Source organism: Lacerta agilis, chromosome 10, assembly GCF_009819535.1.
Source record: "Lacerta agilis isolate rLacAgi1 chromosome 10, rLacAgi1.pri, whole genome shotgun sequence".
Classification (NCBI taxonomy): domain Eukaryota; kingdom Metazoa; phylum Chordata; class Lepidosauria; order Squamata; family Lacertidae; genus Lacerta; species Lacerta agilis.
Window position 1 is genome coordinate 5,259,203 of NC_046321.1, and position 13,713 is coordinate 5,272,915.

The 13,713-nt window shown below is 44.3% G+C and overlaps 1 protein-coding gene across 1 annotated transcript in view; it reads right to left on the minus strand.

Moving 5' to 3' along the window:
* The window catches only part of EXOC4 (exocyst complex component 4), a 360,306-nt gene that overhangs the window by 66,356 nt on the left and 280,237 nt on the right, over positions 1–13,713 (minus strand). Inside the window, 1 exon segment of the mRNA XM_033162287.1 lies at positions 360–496. Coding sequence (XP_033018178.1) covers positions 360–496 — 137 coding nt within the window.

The following is a 13,713-nucleotide window of genomic DNA, read 5'->3' on the forward strand; positions in this document are numbered from 1 at the left end:
CCTCCTCCTCCTTCTACCACCACCATCAAACCCATCCATCACCAACAGATCCCAGGGCACGTTACAGCAATTTAAAATGCAGTATTAAAAACAGTCAAAACTAATTACAATACAGTGGTAGTCTGTATTTTACAATTTTAGGACATCCTAATGGTTTTATTGCACACTGCCATGAAATCTTTTTGAATGAGTTGGCAGTGTAGAAATACAATTATAAGTAAAATAAATCTAAACTTATTCCTTTATTTGCCTTTTTCCTCCTAAAGAAGAAAACTTCCAAATGCTTTAGTCCGTCCTTGAAGGGAAGGACAACATACGCACACCTGAAGGGCGCCACCTGGCCCTCAAGCAAGCCTTACCTGTAGGCCACAGTGCAGGTGTCCTTGTATTCCTGGAGTTTGACACATACCATGTTGAGGAACTGGTCAGAGTAGGCACTCAGGTCATGCATCAAATTCATGAGGTCCTGGACGGTCTTTTCCACAATCACTGTGCTCTGCCGAAAGAAAGAAAGAAAGAAAGAAAGAAAGAAAGAAAGAAAGAAAGAAAGAAAGAAGTTTTTTAAAGGCTTGTCATGGTGGGCCCCTGCCAAGAAAAACATTTTTCAAGCCTCTCCAAGTTTATTTGGCACAAGCAAGCAAATCAAGAACACCATACTTAGTTTTAATTAAAAGCAATAGTCGATACAATGGCATAAGATTCTTGTTTTAAACAAGATGTAGTGATGGCCGCCAATCCTCTCCTTCCGAGCAAATTCATGGAGGGTAAGGATATGGCTACTAATCATGATGGCTGTGTACAACTTCTCCTGTTGGATGCAATATGCTTCTGAATACCAGTTTCTGGGAATCACAAGTAGGGCAAGCACTCTTGTGTTAAGGTCCTGCTTGCAGTCTTCCCATAGGCATCCGGTTGGTCACTGCGAGAAAAGGTTTCTCTTTCTTTCCCAAACTAACCCATTCCCCAAAACGCACCACCCTTTCTTTGTTGCCGAAGTGCTCCAGCCCCCAATCATTTTGCTTTACTCTATATCTTTTCCAGGTAAGCAATGTTTTTTTTTTTAAGTTGGTTTCTATGAGAACCTCCACATCCCTTTCTCCATTTGTGTTGGCCCTGAAGAGCCAGTGGCGTAAGCCAACATCCCCACATGTTATCTCAACGCAGCTGGTTTGCTATTACAGCATTTTGTGTGCTGTCTGGGTAATCTGCACACTTCTCTTTGATGTAAGCCTTACTGATGGGTGCAAGAAAGAAAAAGAAAGGTAAAACTAACTTCCAGAGGGGCAATTGTGTTAGCTTCTTGCAGCAAAAACAAGGGTCTTGTGGCGCCTTAAAAATTACTAACCAATTTAACACGCTGCAAGGTAATATTTCGCTTCACAGAATAGCAGGATTATTTTCTGAGCTGTGCACTTAAAAGCAAGAGGCTGAAGCATCTTCCAAGCCCTGCTTTGGTTTACATATTGAATTAAAGTCCTCCGTGTAACTGATTCCATTGACTGCGACAGGTGAGGCATTCTCTCCCCGCCTCCCTTGCAAGAGAGTTGGACACTTTTTTTGCATTTGAAGTTGCAAAACCTCATCAGAGTCAAAGCTGGAGCCTCTCCGCTACCCTCCCCCAAGCCTGGCTTCCTTCTCAGCATCGATTTTAAGATTAAAGTACTGCAAGAAGGACCCAGATCCATAATCCTGTTCCTGCAGATTTACCGGTGAGTGACAGGAATTGATTCTGCTCTCCAAGCTGCTAAAAAGAATAAGGAAGCCTCCCCCTCGCTCAGCGCTGCAACCCGGCCCTTTGCATGTGTGGCACGTTATTCCGAGGGAAGCTTGACAGTCGTCAAAGGCACTTTGCAGAGAGTGTCCTTGGCTGGGAATATAGGGTGGTGGTGAAAAACACTTCAGCTCTGCACATCTACTGATATTCCACAGCTGCCCTGTACAAATCATGACTTTCTGAGTTGAAGGTATCCTATCGGTCATAGCCTCAGTCCACCTGGGGCTTGAGGAAGCTTTCAGAGGCTGCCTGGGGGTGAAGGAGGTAGGGCTGGTCAAGCACATGGCCAGCTAGCACATTAAAAATATATATGATGGGACTGAGCCTTGGACTGAATCACAGACCAGCTAGAAGGACTAACAGATCCCACTCCTGGGTTTTGGCAGGTCCTTTTGGGCACTGAGCCACAGACCTTCTACCGTCCTTCAAAACATTCCATATTCTCTTTATCCAACTTCGTGTTTGTGTGTCGTGTTCAATTGTCCCTGGAGGAATGTCTAGTATTGTAACAATTGCCCCAATGAAAGTCACCAGATGCTACAATAAGGGTGAGAGATGATGCATCCAAAAACAAAAGTCTTGAACTTCAATGCTCATCTTGATGATGCATCATTCCTGTTCTAAATATATAGACATTCCTAGATCTCTGTTCTCCTTCTACTACACTGCACTACGGGGGCAGCCTTGAGGTGGCAAACCAGACTCCCACTTTACACCTAAATCTCCACCAAACTAAATACCAGGCCTCTACAATAGGCATATTAATTTAATAACTGATGTAACCTGAAACTCTTGGATCTGTACAGAAATAAATAGAGCCTTTGTTAATCACAAAAAAAGAAATTTGGTTTATGCACTCGAGCACCTGTCGTTGGTTTCGCGGACTCACAGTGAAGGTAAAACTGACCAAATTTCAAGCTTCCTTGTTTTCAGAAGCCCTTCCATTGGCAACGGGCATGGATTTGAGCACACCACAGGTTAGAGCTCTACTGCATATAAAACTTATGTTTTGAGTGTGACTACTGGTCATGAGAAGATAAGACTCCCTGGAAAAGACCCTGATGTTGGGAAAGATGGAGGGCACAAGGAGAAAGGGACGACAGAGGACGAGATGGTTGGACAGTGTTCTCGAATCTACCAACATGAGCCTGACCAAACTGCGGGAGGCAGTGGAAGACAGGAGTGCCTGGTGTGCTCTGGTCCATGGGGTCACGAAGAGTCGGACACGACTAAATGACTAAACAACAACAACAGATCAGTGGCTGAGCATCTGCTTTGTAAGACCATGGTTCAACCCTGGAAGTATCTGTTTAGAAGGATCTGGAAGCAGGTTATGGGAAAGACCCTCCTCTGCCTGAACCCATCCTTGGAGAGCTGCTGCCAACCAAAGAAGGCATTCTAGGCTAGAAGGAGGTTGTTGCTGCCATCAATTCTTTTTGTATCTTTATTTTTAGATCTTATTAAGATTGAATGAGGAAACTGTTAATTGGGTTGTGTACCTTCCGATGTGTTTTATTTATTGTTTACGGCTATTTTTATTATATGTATTTTTTTCATGTTGTAAGCTGCCTTAAGCTTACAAAATGCCTTAAGCATGGTTTTCACTATGGAAAGGCGGCATACAAATACAATGACGTACACATGCATCTATGTATGCTGATTTCTGGTTTCCCACAGGCATCTGGTTGGCTACTGTGAGAACAGGATGCTGGACTACACTGGCTATTGACCTGATCCAGCAGGCTTACCTTGTGTGCTCCTTAATGGGGAAGACCACACCTCACCAGGGAGGGCATTCCACCAATGGAGAACCCCCACCAAGAAGGCCCTGTCAATGAGTCAGTGCCAACCAAGCAGCACCCAGCTGTGGCACCACCAACAGGGCCTCCTCTGCCAATTGTAGGGCCCGAAATGGCTGATACCGAGGGTGCTGCTCTTTTAGGTATTTGAGTTCCAAATTGCTTGGACTTCAGAGGCTGAAGGCATGGGTTGTTGTGGTTTTAAAACTGGGAGGACCACACACAGGAAAAATAAAAATAAAGAGCTTTGCAATACTGAAAATATTGTTTGTCTGGAGCGCATGTATCATGCTTTGAAATGATTTCCTGGATAACATTTGCCCAAACAAGAGAAACGGGGATTGATTGACTGGCCCATGGAAGAGAGGAAACTTCTGGTCTTGGATCTTGTATGCAGACTTCTGGTGTCCATCACACAACAAATCTGTATAGGCCAGATGAAAGTATTTCAGCCTTGCGGATATCGTGCTTTACCATGATGGTGGATCTTAAAAATCAAGCAAACTAGAGATGAAAATTTCGCAGAAACCAGCACCCTGTATGCATGTGTGTATGTGTAATTTTCCTGCTGGGACATTTGGCAGGTTGTGTTTGTGTCAGTGTCCTGTGTATATCTGGGGTTTTTAATTACTTTTCCTTGGCTACCCTCCTGCAAGTGTTCAAGCGCTGTTAAATTCACAGCATAAGGCTTTGGGAAGCGTGATTCATTCCCTCGATGTGGCACTGATGGGGTCTATACAGCAGGGGGCTCCAGTGACCCGTGGTGGGGCACTATTCATTAGGGAAGGGAGCTGCAAATATATAAATCAACATGTCAGAGGAAGGAGCCCTGGCCCGACCCAGCGGGAATGTGCGATACATACAGATTTGTTCCACTCCATGCCATTTCACCTGTCGTCAGCAGCGTGTACCGCGCAGTAATCAATTAGGCTGACAAGATTCTCTACAAATCGGCTTAGCTCCAGCTCCTCCTGTGCCTTTAGGGTGTAGCACAGAGAAATGAGGCTGCAGCTAAAGGGAGAGAGAGGGGTGCTCTCCTGTAAGAAAGCAGCAGTTGTAAAGCTTAGCACAGAGTGTTGCTCTATCAATGCCTCTTAACAGTAACAGCCAAATGGAGCCTCCATGTTCAGAGACAGGGTACCTTTGAATGTTAGGGAGCAAAGACAAGGAGAGGGCTGTTTTTGTTTGTTGCTATGCTATTTATTTTTGTGTTTTCAAACTGAAAACTACCCTGTGATCCTTGGGTGAAGGGTGATATAGAAATTATTATTGTTGTTGTTGTTGTTGTTGTTGTTGTTCAGTCGTGTCCGACTCTTCGTGACCCCATGGACCAGAGCACGCCAGGCACGCCTATCCTTCACTGCCTCTCGCAGTTTGGCCAAACTCATGTTAGTAGCTTCAAGAACACTGTCCAACCATCTCATCCTCTGTCGTCCCCTTCTCCTTGTGCCCTCCATCTTTCCCAACATCAGGGTCTTTTCCAGGGAGTCTTCTCTTCTCATGAGGTGGCCAAAGTACTGGAGCCTCAACTTCAGGATCTGTCCTTCTAGTGAGCATTCAGGGCTGATTTCTTTGAGAATGGATAGGTTTGATCATCTTGCAGTCCATGGGACTCTCAAGAGTCTCCTCCAGCACCATAATTCAAAAGCATCAATTCTTCTCCTCCTCCTCCTCCTCCTTCTTCTTCTCCTTCTTCTCCTTCTTCTCCTTCTTCTTAGTCTAGAGTGGCCTCTGGCTTGATCCAGCAGGGCTCTTACCGTATTTTCCGGCATATAAGACTACCGGGCGTATAAGACGGCCCCCCAACCTTTCCAGTTAAAATACAGAGTTTGAGATATACTCGACCGCAGATTCTCCACCCGGCATATAAGACGCCCCCCCCCGACTTTTGAAAAGATTTTCCTGGATTAAAAAGTAGTATTATACGCCAGAATATACAGTATGTTTTATAAGAACTATTCAGGGGAACTGTTATGCTGGGTAGAGGCAAGGCTTCGGGAGACAGACCAAGGCTGCAAACTCAACATCACTTAAAGGTTGGTTGAGCCACCCTGATATATATTCACAGGGAAGGTGGTTGAAAAGTGGCAGAAAGGTGGATTTTTTCCTGTCCTTTCAGTGCACACTTAGGAGGACAAGCAAAAGGGGATTCAAATCCTCGTTAGTGTCATCGCAAACATTCCTTGCATAACTTAATTCACACAAACTGACTATTCCCTCAACGTAAGGGACACAAAATTCAACTGCGCAAACTCTAAGGAAACTAAGATTTTGGTTACAAAACCAGGACTGGGGAGACCTAAATTAAAATCCAACATCAACTATGGCGTTTACTATTGGCCTTAAATGTCTCTGTTACTTTGCTCCTTCCTACCTCCTACTTCCTTTCTCCGCCTCCCCTTTGCTCATCTGCCACTGATCTCCACTTTAAGCCTAACATTTCCACAGCTGCCCTGTCTATGGGCATTTTCCTGAGCTGGTACTGACCACTGGAACATCCTGACACACAGGAGCACAGAAAATGGCCTTATACTGAGTCAGGCCACTGATCCATCTAGTTCTGTATTGTCTGTACTGTCTGGCAGCAGCTCTTCATCGTTTGAGACCGGGGTCTCCCAGTCCTGCCTAGAGATGCCACGGATTAAACCTAGAGCCTTTTGCATACAAAGCAGAGGCTCTACCATGGGGCAACAACCCTTCTTTGACATCTGCTTTACTCTTTTCCACATTTTCCAGGAGAGAGACAGGACTCATCTTCTTATAGGAATAGGAATAGGAATAATTTATTATTGGCCAAGTACATTTTCCAACATACTTCGGGTCTTCCTGTAGGATTTGCTTCCTGCATGCCTTCCATACTCTACCTTTTTGTCCTTACATGTTGTATCTCTCTTTAGATTATAAGTGTGTGACTTGGCCTGCCAGTCCATAATCTTTCTTATGCACCCATTCCGCTTTTTGGGACTTTTATCATATAGATTAATCAATATCTATTATATTTATCTATCCATAACTACCTCTCGTTATCTCTTGGCTAGAGATATTGGGCCCAGAAAAGAACTTCCAGAGCTTGCAATCCTTGCTTTGAAGCAGAGAAAAACACCAGAGGCTCCAAACGCTTCTGCAACTTCAATTAAAACAAGAGCTTGAAGTCTGAAGGACCGCTCTGAGGAAAACTGCATCCATTTTGAAAGGCTGTACCAAAGCCAAAGACCCTTCTCTATGGGGCCCCCTTAGTGAAAGGAGAAAACTGGCTTTGGTCAGCACATCAGGTCTCTATTGCCCCTACCCTTCTGGGCCAAATTTGGCAGGTGGGCTTCACATGATATGGTGCTGTGAAGTCCCCCAAATCAGTGGAGGAATTCAAAGTGCACACAAAGTTATTTGCAAGCCCCTTTGAAGGATTTGCAAAGAGCAAAGAGCCCTGCCCTGAACTTTGAAATCCTGCTGAGCAGTAAGACTTCAGGAGCAGGATGCTTGGGGCTTCTGAAGCGCCGCCAATCAGCGGAAGAATTTATTTTAAAAACCCAAGAAAAGAATATGAACAGAAACAGAAACAGGAAGGGAAGAACAACTGAACCTCTTAAGAGCATTGTAACAACAAACGCAACTGAGTAAAGCAGAAAAATATACTAAGAATATCAAACGAAAATGCCTTCAATATGGGAATAAACCTTCAAAACTTAAAGGTTTATCAATGGCATTAATAAACGCCATTATCAACATACTTAAAAGAATACAAGTGTCATGCCTAACACCATCAATTAAGTATAAGAACTAAACAGTTGAAACCTCACAAGATATAAATGAACATATCTGGCAAGTTTATCAAGTACCAGGAAACACCCATCAACAAAACAGATAATAGAATATTTACTACAATCACTGTGCCAAAAGTTACTAATGGAGATATAGCAATGCTGGAAGTCCTAATAACGGAAAAGGAAATTAATCAGATAATAGCTGACTTCATAACAAAGCATCAGGACCAGATGGGCTGAGTTTTTACAAATCTTTTCCGGGGGTGGAGGGGGGAGCACTTACATTATGAGAAAATGATAAATAAGTATTTGCAAATGGGAAATTTGCCAACATCATAGTCAGAAGTGATTGCAAAAGTACTTCCAAAAGCAGGAAAAGATTTGACGATACCACAATCAGATGGACCGATTTCCCTCCTTAATCAAGATGTAAAAATATGGAGCCCTCTATTGGCAAACAAGTTAAGCAATATTATTCCAATATGCATACACCGGAACCAAACAATGTTTATAAGAAATAGAAAATTACTATCTAGTGCCAAGAAAGCAGTGGATTGAACAGAACTATGTAATAAACAAACAACTACCAGCCTTTATTTTCCTGGATGTGGAAAAAGCCTTTGATAAGAATGAACTGGAAATTTGTATCAAGGATGCTACAATAAAAAAAAGAAAAGGAACTTTTAAAACATGGGTGGACTTGCTTTACTCTAAACTGTCAGGAAACCCCCCTCCCCGCGCTCGGTGGGATCGCGGGAGGGTCTGCAATATAGGGAACCCCCTGTGCATTTCACCAGCAGTTCCTCCCGCTCCTCCTCCTCCGGAAGCTACCATTCTTCCAGTGGGGAGGGGGAGTCGGAGGCAGGAAGGCGGTGCAGGGGCTCTGACAGGATCGCAGAGCCTCAGCATCGCAGGGATAGTGGGGAATGGGGTCAGGTTCCCACGCTCCTAAGGGGGAGGCAGGAAGGACGTGGCAGGGGCAGGCTGGGGTTCAGGATCCCGCACCTTTTTTGCTGGCGAAAGAACCGGAAGAGGTCATTCCTGGACTCTGCAGAGTGCGGAGATGGACGTTGAAACTTTTGCTCCACTGTAAATAAGGTGCATAATAAAGAACTTAGCTTAGAAGTTCTGCGTTTGGCTGATTCTTCATGAGCAACCAATGAAAGTCGTTACATAAACCAATGCCCAATGTACCACCCATCTACATGTATATTGGCCAAGTACATTTTCCAACATACTTGGAATTTGCTTTGGCTACATTGCAATGTAAAAATATACAAACACTAGTACATTACAGAGCAAGAGCCAAGGCTGCCCTTCTCGGCGCCTCTTAAGATGTGGTGGTGAGTGTAGGCTCAATGGAGTTGGCCAGAGGAGAGAGGTCTAAGGGACACTGCTGCTGTTGATGCTCCTGTGAGTGCTTGGGAAGACCGCTCTCTCCTCTGGCCATCTCCATCAAGCCTACACTCACCACCACATCTTAAGAGGCGCCAAAGCAAATTCCAAGTATGTTGGAAAATGTACTTGGCCAATAAAAAATTATATTCCTATAATAATAGAAATAATAATAGAAAGAGGAACAGGGGAAGATTGTAATTTCATAGAATTTGTCATCATTATTGTTTTTACACTCTATTTGAATACATACAGAACTGGCAGCACATGCACAATTCACTCTGATCACAGAATCCAGGCGGGAAGGCCTGCTTGCTGGTGCAGAATGGGATGGCTTCTGGTACAGAGCACACTAAATTTCTCTTCCAATCTTCCTCACACTTGTCATTCATTCAAAGGTCATTTCATTATGGGCAGAGACAAGCAGCCTTCCCCAGCCCTCTCTTTGAGCCTAAGGCCATACTACTTTGTGATACTCACAGAGATTGACAGGATTTCAACACTGGTGTGAACACTGCTAGGAAAGATAGCACCAGAGGCAAAATTGCCTTCACAACATCTGCATCAGTCTATCTGGCTAACATGCCTAGCCTGAGTTCAGGCACCTAGGGTCAAGGAAGCCAATGCTTTAGGTTCCCCCACCCCCCATCATCTGGCACTCAAACACACTTGGGTGCCAGTTGCAGTGCTGGGATTATTTTCCTGGTGTGAAATCTAGTGAGCCTCCATAATTCATGTGTGGTAGTGCAAAAGCTCATTTGCAGGAAAAACACTACTAAAAATGTTTGCAGTGACCATAAGAGTGGTCTGCAGGCCACTGAGATCAAGGTACGAACAACACATACCAGAATCCTGGGAATTGGGTGATCCTGGTGGGTCACTGCCAGCTATAATGCTGCAAGGTTGGATGCACAAAGGCAGTCTATTTTTTATTTGCTTATTTAACAAAATTTATATACCTCTTGGTTGTAATAAAACCTCAAAGGCGTTTAAAAGAAAAACAAGAATATCAATAAAAAGGTAAAAATGATCAACACACTTTATTAATAGTTAAAATTAACAGTCAAATAGATTAAACCATGTCAGCATCTACATGGTTGGTTAGGTTTGCCTCAACAAACAGGAGCAGAAAACAGTAGAGAGGTGTCTGCCTCATATCTCTCTCTCTCTCTCTCTCTCTCTCTCTCTCTCTCTCTCTCTCTCTATATATATATATATATATATATATATATATATATATATATATATATATAAAATCAGTATTTCCCCCCTAGCAAACTGTTACTGCTCTCTGAACTTCCAGGTTGTAGACTGGCTGCAAATTTGTACTATTTTTTTAAGTGATTACTGAGGGAGAAACATGATACAGGTTTATGTGGAAAGAATAAATATTAAATGTATGACTTTAATGGACAGGCAGTAGGCTGAAGAGCAGAAAAATTGCTTCACATAGTACGACACAATTTGTGGAACTCACTTAGATTCATAAAATTGTAGAGTTGGAAGGGATTATGAGGGCCAACTAGTCCAGCCCCCTGAAATACAGGAATCTTTCACCTAACATGGGGCTGCAACCCATGACCCTGAAATTAAAAGTTTCACGTACCACCGGCTGAGCCTACCCCATGGCTTCTTACTTTCTTTTTTTAAAGTATTAGACCAGCTTCACCAAGCTGCTGCCATCCAGATGTTTTGATCTGCAGCTTCCATTGGCCCCAGTCAGCACAGTTGACTTAAATTTTGGAGGTGTTCCTTGGCAAATGTGGTGGTGCGGAACTGTGGAGGCCAAACTCACTATGGAAGTTGAGGTAGGATTTTCGCTCAGAGCTAACCTCTCCAAAGCCAGTAGCCACAAAAGTTCAAAATGATCAAAGGCACCATACCTTGCGCACTGAATGCCAGGGATGAAGCAAAGAATGATTATCACCATGCTTCCAAGTTTCCCAGGGCATCTGACTTGCCATTTGTTTATTTAAAATATTTATCTCATACAGTTCCGACCCTGAGGCAGATAATGAGAGTCTAGAAACAAAAGCCCATAAAATCTTTCAGGAACAGAATGTGTATTTAGGTAGATGGACCTTGGTAGACCCAATTGGGCAACTCTTATGCTCCTTAGAGTATGTCGAAATGTCCTGAGTTTTGGCACTGGTCTGAGCCAACGGTGCCTATGGAACCGTGTAGCTATTCGAAGAAGGCCCCTAGACAGACTGGCCTTTTCCCTTCCTGATTTATGTCTGCTACCAGTGCAGATGGCTTCCTGCCGATCTTGCTCCACAGAACTCCCAGGCAGTTGTGGATTTCACAGAGTAAGCATTTCAGTTCTGTCTTGCTCTCATACATTATTTCCCCCATGCTAACGACAGTCAAGTTACTGTCCTGTGAAAAAATCCATTTAGCTCTAGCGAGGCTGGCTGCAAAGCGGGAAATGAAGGGCACCGGGGAAGCCTAAGCTGGCACCAGGCGAGCGCGGGCACAGCCATCCGCAGAGCACTCATCCATTACCCAATCAGTGGCATTTCCAAACCCAGCGGGGTTCAGCTGGGCTCCTGCTGGGAAACAGAAATTAACTTGGAATGGAGGTAATTCATCTTCAGAAGCTAGTCATCTTTCTAAAGTGCTCCTTGGCAATAAAGGGGAGAGATCCAACAGCAACTTAGCACCACGAAAGAAATGCTTCCTGCGAAGCCTGGTGGTGCTCAAGACCAGAGTGGCACTCCATCTTCATTTTGCCCACCTTCATTTTGCCCACTTAAAACATAACATGCGCCTAAGTGACATCTGCATCTACGTATGGCAGCACTGTTAGGCCACGTTAAAGGTAGATTATCTTCCTTAGCCCCAACTAAAATCCGACTGGCATCACCACTGCACTGTAAGCCAAATGCAATGCAGGTTAAGTAGCTACAAAGGAGTCTCCATGTAGCTGGAAGCCTTCTGGTGACTTCGTATGGAGCCACTGGTGGAGAAGCCCCTTGCAACCTCTTGTAATGCCACTGGCGTCTTCACTCACACAAGGAACAAAAAGTCACAGAGAAACTGTAGCATATTTCTTAGTCCTCTTCTACTGTTGGAAGCTGCCAGGTGTTTCTGAAGAGTGAGTGAGCCAATGGGCAGGCATGTTCCTGGCGTGTGTGTGTGTGTGTGTGTGTGTGTGTGGCATGGAGACCAGACTGGAAGTCAAAATCCAGGCAGCTGTAGCAGCTGTCAGAATCAACAGCAAATATAGTCACAGAGCATCTTCTGACCATATGAAGGTTTCTAAGATTCCAAATTACATATTTGAAGGAACCTCCTACGTCTGTTCAAGGCCTTTAACGTCTGCATCTCAGTCCATCTGGCTGACCTTTTCTGGACTTTTTTCATGATCAGTTATTAAGGTCAAATTATTATTTATACTGGACAGATATTCTGTCAACACTGAAATGTCACCAGAGTCGGACAGCTGGCAATGAAGTACACTAACTACATATTTACTGTCAAGGGATCTGGAGCCTTCATGGCGTTTTCTACATTATAGGGCATATTGTATAGCCTTCAGTGCAAAAATGCAGGATTTGAGAGTCTTAGTTTCAATTTTTTGCAACAACAGTAAAAGTGAGTTGTATGTCCCCATGAATAAACGGGGGGAAATAAAACCAAAGTGGGATTTTTTTGCTAGAGGTTGGGGGCCTATCTAGACTACAGGTTTGCCATAAGTTGGGGCAAAGTTTTAAGTTGGCCTGTGTTGTCTATATTACTAATCAAGGCAGGCACAACACCTGTCGTTATATGGTAAGAGGGGACATGATAGAGGTGCATTAAATTATACTAGACTTAAGGGACATTCAACAAAGCTAGATATTGGGAGGTTCAGGACAGACAAACAGAAAATACCTCACATATTACATAATTAATGTAAGGTCCTTGGATGGTTGCTCATGAGTAACCAGGCAAAACTCCAGCCGTTCCTTTAGTAGTTTTATTGTGCATACTATGTACAGTGCAGAGCTTCAAAGTTCATGTCTGTATCAAACGTCTTCAGAATCCGGGAGTGGCCCCTTCCGGTTCTGACCCCAACATAAGAGCTTCAGTATACGAAATCCCCGCCTCCCCTCTTTTCGTTTCACCCCTCTACACATTTGGGGAGACGGAAATGGTGTGTCTCTCTCCTCTCCCTCTGCGTGAGGGGAGTGCAGGGACTCTCCAACATCTCAGTTCTCAGTACCCTGGGCTGCCTCCCCCTGCCTACTGGAGACATTGCTGTCTCCCCTGCTGGAAGAGGAAGTGCTACTGGTCAGGTGGGACTGAAGCTCTCTGTAGCATCCCGAGAGCCCTTCCACCACCCTGCGCTGAGCCTGGGACAATCCCCTGACAGTTAAAACTATTACAGGTGGGTAGCCGTGTTGGTCTGCCATAGTCGAAACAAAATAGAAAATTCTTTCCAGTAGCACCTTAGAGACCAACTGAGTGTGTTCTTGGTATGAGCTTTCGTGTGCATGCACACTTCTTCAGATACCTGCACTGTAAGCCACTATCTGAAGAAGTGTGTATGCACACGAAAGCTCATACCAAGAACAAACTCAGTTGGTCTCTAAGGTGCTACTGGAAAGAGTTAAAACTATGTAATTTGCTTCCACAAGTTGTAGTGGAGGGTTAGAAATGGCAAAAGTCCCCCCCCCCTATTTTCCCCACATACATTGTATCCCTTGAAAAGTAAGTGTGCATCTTGTCTTAGACCTCCCAATAAAACTGGCCACCCAACAGATTAATCAGGTATGCCTACAGACTGCCATGGTGGCAGTGGTGGGGTCTCAGGTGAGTAACAGCATGCTTGGAAAAGCAATGAGCTCCTGACTTACTGGGTGGTTGGTGGGTGGGTGGGTAAGGTGACACTGGGGCCCTGGTGGAGCTGCTCTGAACCCTACAGTCCTGCTTGATTATTCTACTGACTACATCCATTAAAGCAGTGTTTTTCAACCTTTTTTGGGCAAAGGCACACTTG